This window comes from Zeugodacus cucurbitae, chromosome 6 (genome assembly GCF_028554725.1).
Source record: "Zeugodacus cucurbitae isolate PBARC_wt_2022May chromosome 6, idZeuCucr1.2, whole genome shotgun sequence".
NCBI classification, from domain to species: Eukaryota; Metazoa; Arthropoda; class Insecta; order Diptera; family Tephritidae; genus Zeugodacus; species Zeugodacus cucurbitae.
Genome location: NC_071671.1, coordinates 16,072,988 through 16,086,510, shown reverse-complemented (window position 1 = coordinate 16,086,510; position 13,523 = coordinate 16,072,988). Strand labels below are relative to the sequence as shown.

General features: G+C 34.0%; 1 protein-coding gene across 4 annotated transcripts in view; it reads right to left on the bottom strand.

Annotated features, from left to right (window-relative positions):
• Positions 1 to 282: 282 nt before the first annotated feature.
• Positions 283 to 13,523, bottom strand: part of LOC105213224 (pyruvate carboxylase, mitochondrial) — a 38,464-nt gene continuing 25,223 nt past the window's right edge. For 3 of the 4 annotated variants that reach the window (XM_011185901.3, XM_011185902.3, XM_054235124.1), the window contains exons 3-11: positions 11,587 to 11,651; positions 11,400 to 11,514; positions 10,422 to 11,311; positions 9,695 to 10,314; positions 7,350 to 7,397; positions 3,240 to 3,637; positions 2,910 to 3,169; positions 1,739 to 2,768; positions 283 to 1,672 (exon numbers count right to left, since the gene is read on the bottom strand). In XM_011185901.3, the coding sequence (XP_011184203.1) occupies positions 1,424 to 1,672; positions 1,739 to 2,768; positions 2,910 to 3,169; positions 3,240 to 3,637; positions 7,350 to 7,397; positions 9,695 to 10,314; positions 10,422 to 11,311; positions 11,400 to 11,498 (3,594 nt within the window). In that variant the 5' untranslated portion in view covers positions 11,499 to 11,514; positions 11,587 to 11,651 and the 3' untranslated portion in view covers positions 283 to 1,423. The remainder of the gene's footprint in view (positions 1,673 to 1,738; positions 2,769 to 2,909; positions 3,170 to 3,239; positions 3,638 to 7,349; positions 7,398 to 9,694; positions 10,315 to 10,421; positions 11,312 to 11,399; positions 11,515 to 11,586; positions 11,652 to 13,523) is intronic. The other variant, XM_011185905.3, reaches the window with a different exon arrangement.

Below are 13,523 nucleotides of genomic sequence, written 5' to 3'. Positions count from 1 at the left end.
AGAACTATTGTATCAATTGACTTCAATTTAAATTATCGCATTTCAATCAAATTATTTAAAACAATATGATAATTTCGCTGGCACTGCTATTTTCAATCGCAGCAAAAAAAAACTACGTTGCATAAACTCCATATATGTGATAACTGTAACAAACATTAGATACTCAATATTTGGGCCTATGTACTTGCATAGAAAAAGTTAAATGGCTAGACGATTTTAAAATTAAGTTAAGTTTGATACGCATACCTAATGCAAATATAATTCAAAGAAAAGAAAGTGCAATATTTTTTTTAACATTTCTTTATTTTATTTATTTATAAACATATACATATTTTATACATGTTTCACATTACAGAAATAAATTGTATTTAAACTATTTTGCATTATAATAAATTGGAACATATTTTAATTTTTCGATGAAACTTAAACAAAACATGATATCAAAAATAAAAAATTAAAAAACAATCAAATAATCAATAGAATTTGTATAAAAAAATTATGTCGCTCACTAGATTAATGCTTAATTTAAAACATACTACATACGCACATATACAAAAGAAGTAAGGAAACCATTATACCATTTACAATAAAAAAACGGCGCTTTTATGGCCATTTGTTAACAAAGTACACACAAGTATGGGTTATAGCTCTTTCACTTTGCATAGCTCTTTTTTTTGCACTTTCAACTTCTATTAAAACAGAATATATACATAATTCAACAGATCAACTGGACAGTGGCACAATAAGGAACGAAAAAACTTTTTTGTGCGTATAAAGGTTTGCTCATAAAAAATAGAAATAAATTTTGTACACTTCTGTTACGTTAATTAGCAATAACAATAATAAATTTTATACTTGTTATACATATTGTACATATAAATTCTCTATGAAGGTACAAAAGTTCAAACTTTAAAATGTAGATGTGTGTGTGTTGTCTTAAGCATGTTATTTTTACTATTTTTCTTAAATTGACAATGTCATTTTTTGCAATAAACAGCCAAGTTATCCACTGAGACATTTCGTTTTGGCCGAAATTTTGTTATTAAATATATATATATATATGTAAATGTTTAGTAAATATTTATAAATATATAGTAGATATTTAAGTAACTATTTTCCCATTTCGTTTGTATCTATGTATGTATGTATGTATATAACAATTTCCTTCTTTCATTTACTACAAATATCAACACTAATTGTAACATTTGGTTTTTTACACCCTCGCACATAAATTGTATGCTTGTAAGCTTATTTTACTATTTAAGTAATTCTTCAATATTCGTTTGCACTACTCATCGAGCAGCTTAACCTCAAAATCTTTACATATAATAATTTATATTAGCTGAGCAGTCGGCTTAAGCAACAGTTTTGAGAGCATGTCTATGTTTGTGTGTGTAGTTCAGTGGTTTGTGGCACGTGACTTTTATTCAATCTGCATGATCAAATCGTCACCTTCAAGTTTCATGCCATTGATGATTTCGAGCTTCTTCACCACACCCGCTTTGGGTGCTTGCACAATCATCTCCATTTTCATGGCCGAGAGCACAACCAATGGTTGACCCTTTTCAACGGTATCACCCTCCTTAACACGGATATCGATCACAGTACCCGGCATGGGTGCACCAACTTCGTTTTTGTTCGACTTGTTGGCTTTTGGATGGATGTGTAGTTCCTGTGGCAATAAACAATATGGCAATTCAAGTACCGCAATTAATACTTATTTACTACGTTTACTCACCTTCACAGCCTCCTTGTCGCGTATCAACACCGAACGCAGTTGACCGTTCATCTCGAAGAAGACCTCACGTTCACCGTTCGGCGTCAGATCCTCAGCCATAGCCAGTGTCTTCAAGCTCAATGTCTTACCGCGTTCAATGGCAACTTCGAATTCTTCGCCCACCTTGGGTCCGGTGAGGAAAATACGTGTGTCGAGTTTATCGACTGGGCCATAATTCTCACGGAAGTACAAAAAGTCTTCGGTTACAGCTGGATAAAGCGCCGCCGACATAACATCACGTTCGTTAATATGTGGATGAGATTCCTTTAGATCCTTCGTGAGTTTATCAAAGTCTAAAGCAGTTAAATTGGCACCGGGACGTCCCTCAACGCGTGGCATATCCTTGAGCACACGTGAACGTAGTGGTTCGGGGAAACCACCATGTGGTATACCAATTGAACCTTGCAAGAATTCCACCACCGATTTGGGGAATGACAACTCCTCGGCCTTGTCCAACACTTGCTCGGCATTCAATTTGTTCTGTACCATGAATTGCGCCAAATCACCAACAACCTTCGATGATGGTGTCACCTTGATTATGTCACCCAACAATAAATTCGCCTCGCGATACGCTTTCTTAACATCCTCGAAGAAATCACCCAGACCCAATGAGAATGCTTGGAATTGCAAGTTAGTATACTGACCACCGGGTATCTCGTTGAGATACACATCGGCATTGCCCGATTTCATGGTGGTGGTGCATTCGAAGGGTGCATACAGTGTGCGTGTTTGTTCCCAGTAAGCAGAGTATTCGGAGACATCGCGCAAATCGAATTGTGTGTCGAGCGGTGTGCCTTGCAGTGATGCCACCACAGCGCCCATGCTGGGTTGCGATGTCATGCCGGACATAGAGTCAACGGCTGTGTCAACAACATCGGCACCGGCTTCGGCGCAGGCGAGCATGGAGGCGACACCTGCACCTGAAGTGTCGTGTGTGTGTATGTGTATTGGCACATCGGGGTGCTTGTCGCGTATGGCGGTGATAAGTAATCTATGGTGGTAAAGCGTGGAAAGATAATGCAAATACGTTGGGGTTAATATTGGTGATATTTTTAGTGTTCCCACTAATTAGCATGTTTATAACTAGATAAGGCAGTAGTGCTTATGATAGATAAAAAATTTCGTGACTTACTTTGCCGCTTGTGGTTTCAACAAGCCCGCCATATCTTTGATGCAAAGTACGTGTGTGCCGGCCTTCACCAGCTCATCGGCCAAGTTGGTGTAGTACTTGAGATCATATTTAGTACGTGCGGGATCGCTTACATCACCGGTATATGAAATGGCAGCCTCAACGACACCTCCCGCCTTACCGGCAGCCTCCATACCCAAAATCAAGTTCGGCAAATAATTTAGCGAATCGAAAACACGGAAGATGTCCATGCCAGTTTGCACCTATAAAAACAAATATTACATTTGATTTAATTTTTTTGCCACGGGTGTATATAACTAAAAAATTACTTACAGCCAATTCACAGAATTTATACACAACATTATCGGGATAACTGGTGTAACCAACAGCGTTGGCACCGCGCAACAACATCTGGAATGGTATATTTGGTATACGTTTACGCATTTCCTCCAAACGTTCCCACGGGCATTCGTGTAGGAAACGCAATGCTACATCGAACGTGGCACCACCCCAATTCTCCAACGAATAGAGATTATTGAATTTGTGTGCGACATATGGTGAGATCTTGAGCAGATCATGGGAGCGAACACGTGTCGCTAGCAGCGATTGATGTGCATCACGGAATGACGTGTCCATCAACATAAGGTTCTTACGGCTGCGCACTTCTTTGGCGAATGCTTCGGGACCTTGCGATTTGAGTATATGACGTAGGCCTTTTGGTGGTTCGGTGACTGTTATAGCAGCAAAGAAATTTCAAAATACATTATATACGGAACAAGAAAGCATTGAGAAAATAGTTAGAGGCAAGTTAAGCATTTACTCTGCAAATATACGGCAAACGGAAATGTTCTATAAGCGTTACACTCTCAACTTTATGTATTTTGAAGGCTTAAAAATTGTTTGATCTGCTAAAATTTGTTTATGCCAGAAATTGTTGTGTTTAAAGGGTCACACATTTGGTAGGTGGTTCATTATGATTATGGTTTTATTGCTCAACTTGATTTCAACAACATCAAGAATGATGGAGATAAAGTTGCAACGTTATAAAGGGGTTTTCAATAAGAGGGAGAGCACAGTCGATGCCATTATGAATGGAACTCAATTTCTTTTGCATCACCACCACGGGCCCGCTTACAGAAGTCCAGACGCTGAACCCAATTTTCGTGTGATAACACGTTCAAAATTAGCCGCCGCCCTGTTGGAACCACAAATTGTCCAAGTCCATATCATCCAATTCTGGTCAAAAATATTCAGTTAGACAGGGCGATTATAACGATCATAAATTGGACGTAGCACTCTTAAAGTTATGGCCTCTGACTTCGAATTTCGGTAGTAAAATTTAATAATTTCGACTGGTTGTTGGATCGTATATCTCGAAAAGAAATTTCAAAAGAGCGGAAAAATATATGGCGTGGTTTGCTCTCCCTATGTCGTACAGTCTAATAATAGTTCAAACAGTCAAAAACTTTCCGCCCGCCCGTATTTGTCGCCCGTAGCAACCAAAATTTGTCAAAAGTTATGCCCGTAGAAGCAAAGGAAAAATGAGAAATTAATGTTGCCATAGCTCATGATTCAATTATAAAAGGTTTGGTAAGTAGTGACAGCAAAGTTTTGACACTGCGTTACAAGAGGTTGTATTTGCGAAGGAAAGAAAAAACGGAAAAAACTATTCGCTTTTTTTTTGTGAACGTAGTTAAAAATATATTCTAAGTAGTATAAAATATACTGGTTCGAGAATCAAAATTAATAATTAGCGTGAAAATATATCCGGTTTTCATCTAATAATGGTTTTAATTTTTAATTTTTATGTAGGTGAGTCACAGAAAAGTGCAGAAAGTTAATATCTATTTAATATTAATAGTCATAGAGAATAGAATATTTACATTTTTTCTCCATGAAACAAACATTTAATTTTATTTTCGGAAATTAGTTTTAAAATTATATAATAAATCATAACACAGATTTGGCAGAATTTGACCTACACATTATGCTTTCGCTTCAAGTGAAACGCTAGACAGATTTTAACGATGGATAAATAACGTTGATTGATTACATAATCTTTCATCGAGAGAGTTACAAAAATAGCCAGAGTTGAAGATATAGTCCCAATTTCCTACTGTAAAATAAACAATTGTAAAAACAAAGAAGTACTGTAGATGCATTGTGCGATTGTTCTGAAGAATTCTAAGAAAAATCTCAAACTGTACTATTCAGCTGTTATATATTTATTCAATACTTTTATCATTGATCAAATATTTAGTATACATATATTTCTACTAGACTTGTTGGTGTTAATTTCGAGAATATATATGAAACCTATGAAATAAGTCCTTAGACACCTGAAAATCGTTTGGTTTTCACATACATATGTACATGTACATATGTCTAAATATTACGGTTCCGCTTCAAGGAGAAGGAACATTGAGATCAGTAAATTAGTATAAGGGTGATTGATTATATAACCTTTTTTATTGGGAGAATTACAAAAAACAATGGAAAAACTAGAGTTCGAAATTAGATTTTAACAGTAGTTCGTAACAAAAATTAAAGATAACTGGACTTCATTTAACTAATTTGTTTTTCCAACCGTGCCAGTCAAATTAATCTTCTTACAACTTCATATATTGCTTGATACTTTCTGTTTTGAATTCTCTTTTGAGACGAAATCTCGATCTACAATACAGAAACCAAACTGCAATCTTTGCAACTGCGCCTTTTTGACAATCGACTGTTTTCGTTTCTCTTCAATCGCACAATACCCAGATTCAATAAAAAACGCGAAAAAATTATCGTCTCGATATATATAACCGTATATGTATGTATGTAAACGAAATGGTTATGATGGCTTTTATATTAAAAACATATTTGAATTTCTGTAATATAAAATTCGAATGTCAATAAAAAAAAAACTGGAGTAAAACATATAAAAATGAAACAATATTGTCTACCTCTTGCGTTGGTAAATATCTGCTACTATTTACAACTTTTTGAACAATTTTCTGGATAAATTTTGAAAAAAAACATTATTGTTTTGCTAACGCAAAAGGGTTGTCAAAAAAGAGTGAGAAAGCTGTTTACTTATCAAACCTTTTATAATTGAATCATGGCCAGAGCTCAACTTGTCCAGATTGTTTTTCACACATTTAGCTTTTCAGTTTTAATTTCTCCTAATACAAAAGATCAAAACTGAAATCCAACTATTACAAATAATCTTATTGTTAAAAAATAATATCATTCGACTATAAATTTGAGTTAGTTTGACAAAATTTTAAATATTTTAAAGTTGAAGTTGTGAGAGACTTGAGAGTGAGAAGCGGCCGGAAAATCCGAATGACAAGAATTTCTACTGTAGCGTACGGAAGAAGTGGTGATGACTGTTCATTTACATTGAAAACTCGTATGATTGATCGCATCGATTCTCTCCGTCTACTGGTTTACGTCGTTTACTGTTTGAACTATGAACATCCTTTCGTTCACGACGTCACAAAAAAATGCTTTGCTGTTCCAAAAAATGTTAGGGTACGTAATTGAGATACATATATATATATTATATTTCTATAACTTTTGAGCATAATTTTTGAGAACGTTTTTTTTTTCAAATAAGAGTACAATCAGACAGTAAATAATTTTCTCTTTCTTTCAGAATTGGTATCTCTTTAAACCAAACATTTTTTTGATTCATTCTTGAAAAGCTGTCAAAACCATTACCTGTGTGCAGCAAACATATTTAGTCCAAAAAAATGTTCCGTTTTTGCCGTATAAATGAGAGTTAAGCACTCTTGCAATTGCATGCAGCTTAAAACCTGCGCTTAAGCGTCTATAAATAACAGATGCGTGTAGAAATTACAACTAAAACCATATCGAATAAATAATAATTACAACAAAAATATTAATTATGATAACAAATTGTACAATGAATTCGAGGCGCTAAAGAGGAACGCGGCTGTTACCCATAACTGGTATAACTTAATGCAAAAATATTATTTGCATGGAGCGCGTAAAATAAACAAAAAAAAACATTTTTAAGTAGTAGTAAAAATAATGAAACTGAACACTGAAACTATTGAAATCCAGAAACCGCTGAAAAAGAGAGTAAACAAAAAAAAAAACAGCTAAATGTTCACTGGTTGATGTTTTACAAGCATATGGGCTAATTTGAATATCAAATAAGTGGGACGTATGGAAATTTGCGCTCACTCTGCCAATTAAGTTACTTTCTTTCCCATATATATTTTCCCTATCATTTTTTCATGATATTTATGTAGAAATGGAGCTGTGCACACCTGTATACACCTATGCTATGTATAAATGCATTTTTGTTGTTGTCGTTGTGATATATGTATATGCATACAACTAAACCAAATATTTATTTACAAAACGGCATGACTCAAAATGATAACTGTAGTAGTATGTAGTAGAAGTAGGAGATTTTTCAAAACATACCTTTGGCTTCTCCGCGCTCTTCACGGCTTATTGCCTCGGGTGACAGGTCTTCAAGTGATCGTGATCATTGATTTCAAAAATCGTATGTTTTGCATGATCATGTGAGTTTTGTTTTTGTTTTCGGTGATGTTACAAAATGGTGTTGTTTGCGATGTTTTTTTAATTATTATTTTTTTATTTTGTTTGCATAGAAAATGTTGTTTTTTTTTGTTCGATTGATATTTGGATTAATCACACGATGAAACAAAGAAAATAAAATCGTAAAATGATAAGAAACATTAAAGAAATTAAAAAGAGAAGTAAGCAAAAGAGCGAGTACATATGTACATTAAACTATATATATATATATTTATACATATACATAGTATATAGAAAATTTCAAATAGTTTTGGAAAAATTACGTTAAAATTACAAGCGTATTTTCAGTATTGGCGAAAGGAGAGCTTGGAGAGCGGGGATGTGGAAGTGCAGGAATAGTAAGAGGAAGAAATTTGGCGACAATAGTAATATTAAAATAGTAGAAGAGAGAATCATAAAATATGTTGTGGGTATAAAGCATGGAACACTGAAGCAAATTTAGTAAGAGGAATTGGAAAATTAAAATATTAATAAAATAAGCAGAGTAGAAGAAACAACGTGGGTAGCAAGCAAGGTAGTGACAGATGGAATAATGAAATAACGAGTGAGAGAAATTATTATATTTTCTACGCACAACAGAAATGAAAACAAACAGAATAGTATGGAAACAGTTGAGGAAATTAACTAAATTATAAATTGAATTAATCACAATAATATATATGTATTATGTATTACAACAAAAAAATCATACATTAAAATAATGAAACGTTTTAAAACTTATAATAACAAACTAATTAGACAGTAGACATACATATATATGAGTATATACTCTAGTAAGCGAGTGGTAAAAAAAAATACGAAGTAACAACAAAAAATCGACCATGATTTCAAGTTTGGTCGAAAAATATGCGACAACAAATGAAGTATTGCAAAGTGAGGAAATAAATGACAATTTGTAAGGATTTACAGTTAAAATCTATCTCAAGGCTGCAACAACGACTGGAATGTCTGTAGTGTTGTTAAATAGCTTTGAGAACTTTTAACTGATTTGAACGTTCTTTTGCCACTCGCGTAAACCAAAAAATGACTACATATTCTTAAAAAGAATCAAATAATTATAAACTATGAGTAACTATGTTGATTGTGTAAGTAATTATTAATACGAGCATAAACACGTAAAACTTAAGAAATGAAAGAACTCATGGAAGTTCAAGAGATAAAAGGAAGTGAAGGAAAGTGGAATGCGACATTAAAGGATCACTTTTGGAGAAGAGAAACAGTAACTAAGAAAGCGGGATGAACAGGAAATAAAAGTGGATGCAATAGAATGTACGCAAGGAAAGAAATTTGTTAGCACAGAACAGTTATGAGTAAAGATAAGTATACAAAAGGAAAAAACAATTGGAGAGAGAGGTGGATTAGACAGATAAAAAGTAATAGAAATGGGTAATATTGGTTAGCACAGAAAATGTATGGCTTCGGATGAAACAGTATTGGGTTAAACTTTAAGGAAGACATGGATCAATACGAAAAAGGATATATAGAATAGCGAGGAATTGGAAGCAGTAGAACGGCACAATAGGTAGAAGTGGTTTATCATAGGATAGGTCAGGGTGGGATTTTAAATATAAGTTTATGCATAAGATGGTAAAAAATACAGTTGAACTTCCCTAACTCGAATAACCAGAATTCACAAAAACACTTCGAGTTAGAGAGACTTCAAAGTTACGTAATGTAATTTGTATGAAATTTTACTTATATTGTCAATTCAAGAGTTCAAGTTATGGAGAACTTCGAACTCTAGAAGTTCGAGTTATGGAAGTTCTACTGTACTCGTTGTTCTTTTCTTTTCATTATATTATATAGTTACGATAAAAATGACGATAAAAATGAAAATAATTAATAATATTAAATTGCATGTATTTAGAATATTAATAAATTATAAAAAAGATAAACAATGAAATTATAAGGTCAATTGCAAAAATTAATTTCAAATGCGAATTTATATTAATTTCAGTAAAGCAAAAAAAAAAAATTGTTAAATTATTAATTATTGAGATATTAAAATTCATAATTATTGAAAAATTCACCACGGAAATGAAAAATGCTTGAGAAATTCTTGTTGTGGAGTAGGAAAGGATATGAATCTTTTTGGATATGGTGGAGTCATTTTTTAATTATCTTTATATTTTTGCAAGCTTTTGCACAAAAAAAGCAATAACATATTACTTACGAGCTCAACTATTTCTTATAAACTACGTACTCACCTAGAGGCACTTCCGGCACATGTGGTGAAATATCAGCTGGCTTCAAACCGGTTGCCAATGGTGTTTGTGGACCATTCACCAGCACTTCACCAATGTAGTTTAGCAATTTTTGTGCACGATTCTGTGAGTGACGGAATTTGAAGAGCTGTGGATGTTCATCAATGAAGTAGGTGTCCAAGACGCCGTGTAAGAATTTTTGATTTTCCAAGACATTCAACAAGAAGGGGATATTCGTTTTCACACCACGTATACGAAATTCGCGTAGAGCACGATTCATTTTAGCTGCCGAGCTCTGCAGATCACTTGCATGCGAAATAATTTTGACGAGCAATGAATCGTAGTAGGGTGAGATGATGGCACCGGCAAAACCTGAAGCGCTATCAACACGTATACCCATACCTTCACCGGAACGGAACACCTCTAGACGACCGGTGCTGGGTTGGAAATCATTAGCGGGATCTTCGGTGGTGACACGACATTGAATCGCATAACCGCGTGGTTGTATCTTTTCTTGTGTATAGCCAAGTTCGGGTAGTGTCATGCCTTCGGCAACGCGGATTTGCGATTGTACCAAATCAATGCCGGTGATCTCCTCAGTGACAGTGTGCTCGACTTGCAATCTAAGTAAAAAATTTAAATTAATATTATTTGGTTTCAAGTGATCTCCAGCAGTTCATAGAACCAGCAAATTGCTAAGCAAAATACATTATATACTTGAGTTACACACCTAGCGTTCACTTCGATGAAGTAAAAGTTGCCCGTCTCATCACAAAGGAACTCCACAGTACCGGCATTCTCGTAACCCACATGCCTGGCGAGACGCACAGCTGCCTCAGTCATTTTATCGCGTATCTCTTGTGGTAGACGTGGCGCAGGCGCAATCTCAACGACTTTCTGATGACGACGCTGTACCGAACAATCACGTTCAAACAAATGCACTACATTGCCAGCCTTGTCTCCGAGCAATTGTACTTCAATGTGACGTGGTCGTTCGATGAACTTTTCAATGAACATAGCACCATTACCAAAAGCAGCCTTTGCCTCCGAACTGGCACGCTCGAACATCTCTTCGACTTCATCCATTTTGCGCACAACACGCATACCACGTCCACCGCCACCATAGGCGGCCTTAAAGATGACGGGCAAACCATGTTTCTTACAGAATTCCATAGCCTCTTCTTTGGTAGTGACGGGTCCATCTGTGCCGGGCACAATCGGTACACCGGCTTCAATTGCAGCAATACGTGCCGCCACTTTATCACCCATTTGTTGCACCACTTTCGGTGAAGGACCAATAAAACGCAGGCCAGCATCAATGACAGCCTGTGCAAAATCACTACGTTCCGAGAGGAAACCATAACCCGGATGCACAGCATCCACATCATTCTCTTTGCATACACGTATAATCTCTGGAATGTTCAGATAGGCTTCAACCGGTGGTAAACCTTTACCGACAATATACGATTCATCAGCCTTTTGACGATGCATATGCATTTTATCTTGTTCGGAGTAGATGGCCACCGATTTAATGCCCAACTCCGTACAGGCACGGAAGACACGAATGGCGATCTCACCGCGATTGGCGACCAGCACCGAACGTATGGGTTTATATTCAACCTGAGAGAGTTTAATCGAAATGGAAATATGTTGTAAAATAATTATTCGTTCTCAGTTGACACTATTTCTTCATCTGCTTCTAAATTACCTGAGTAGAGTAGGCATTTCTGTTAATAAGAAAAACGCGAACACGTGGTGAAGATTGTCTTAAAGCCTTAAAGGCCGACTGCGCAACCGGTATGAACATTTTGAGGTTCTTGGCTCTATTAGAAAGCGATAAATTGCGTAAATTGTGTGCATAATGGTGTTGTGAAAGTTATAAGATTTGTACTTACAGTGTTGATAGCTAAAATATATTTAAATGTACCGAATGCTATATGAAGCTGGTATCCGAAGTTGCCTGAAATGAAAAAGAAATTGTATTTGCTATTAAAATAAAATATACACAAATTTGAAGGAAATTTGACAAAATTATTAAACTCGATTTTCAAAGCGATCTCATAGAGCGCCAGAGCGTGGATTACAAAAATTGTTTTATTCAAAGTGCAGCAAACAATTTCAATTATTGTTTAATTTGAAATCACTAGTATTATTATTATTTTGTCTTTGTTTTTATTATTATTATTAAAAAATGTTAGCTGTGATCCCCATATTAATACATCCCGTGATGTTGAGCAAATATTTATCTCTTATAGTAAGTCATCTTTCTAATAAATGGCGTTGTTGTATTATTCAACCACAAATTTATATGTCAAGCCCTTTTGCTACTAATTTTAAACCTATGAAAATATATATGTAATTACAGAAACATTATTCAGGCTTAAAGTCCAAATATTATTTAGTACTATTTTATGATTATTAATATATTTAAGTTTGTATGTCATTAGTAATTGATTGTAAGGTTATCAACTTTTACTGATTACATATTTTGAAATTCTCATTTAATGAACACCAAGAATTGAATGGTTTAGCATATAATGAAAAAAATATATATTTTTAAATAAAAAAGTTTAAAAATATTGAAAACTAATAAATATGATTTTTTAAATTAATAAAAATGTTTATTTTTTATGTTTCACAAACAGTTTTTTTGTCAATACTTATTAAATTAGTTCATAATATATTATTTTTCATTGGCAAATGTGTGGTAAAATATACTTATTAAGGCGACTTGATAAGCATGAGTGTATTAATAAAAATTAGAGCGTCACAATTTAATGAACAAACATTTTTATTGTCTTATGCATATGCATGTCATTGTTAGCTCAAAGAGTAATAAATATAAAAAATACCGTATATAGATTTGTATTTTAACATTAAAAATTAAATAAATAAATTGAATTTATTGAAAAGTAAATAAGCGATCGAACAAAAAACAAAAAATGTGTATATGTACATATTGGAGCTCTTGGTATTCGACTAATCGACATAGGGCATTATTCGAATAATAATATTCGGTTTGCAGTATCCGGATAGTCCGAATAGTCGCAGCAGTACAATTATTCGAATAAACGTAGTAGAACGAATATTATTAATCGGTTAATATTCATACGATTGGTTACAAACGGGATATTCGATTAATCGATTTTAAATTATTCGAATAATTTTAAGAGTCCTAGCACATATATATTTATGCCTTTGCAAATGTCAAAAATATTATTTGAGACATCAGACTATTCCTTCAACTGTTATTTCAAATTAGCTTTCATTTAATTCAATTTTTCACACTACAAATAGAGTAGGCTTTTGATAATAAGTACGATTTGTGTCAGAAAGATATCACCAAACCATAATGATACTCGTAGAATACAAAATTGAATAAGCGTAATTCCAATATTTTTGAGCTGTCCAATAATAACAAGGGCACATCGATTCTACTTTGAACATTTTTATTAAAAGATAATTTTCAAAAAAACCGAAATCCCAATTTTATACACAGACATTATTGATGGCCAACCATCAATCTAAATTTAAATTTAGAGTTTATTAAGGAGAATATTAGCTTAGGAGAATTCTTATTCAAACTGTCACTTTGATTTGTCAAATTTTGAGTAATTGATCATATTTTGAAGTTAACGTGCATCACATATAATATTTGAATCTAGCGACTCAATATCTTCATAAACTCATTAAACATGTATGTATAGAGATACATAAACAAATTTATTATAGCCACCTTCGTTTCCTCAAATGTTGGAAAGCTAAGAATTAAACAAAGAACTGGTATAAATACGATATACTGGTATAATTCAATAGAAATCGTATAGCAAGC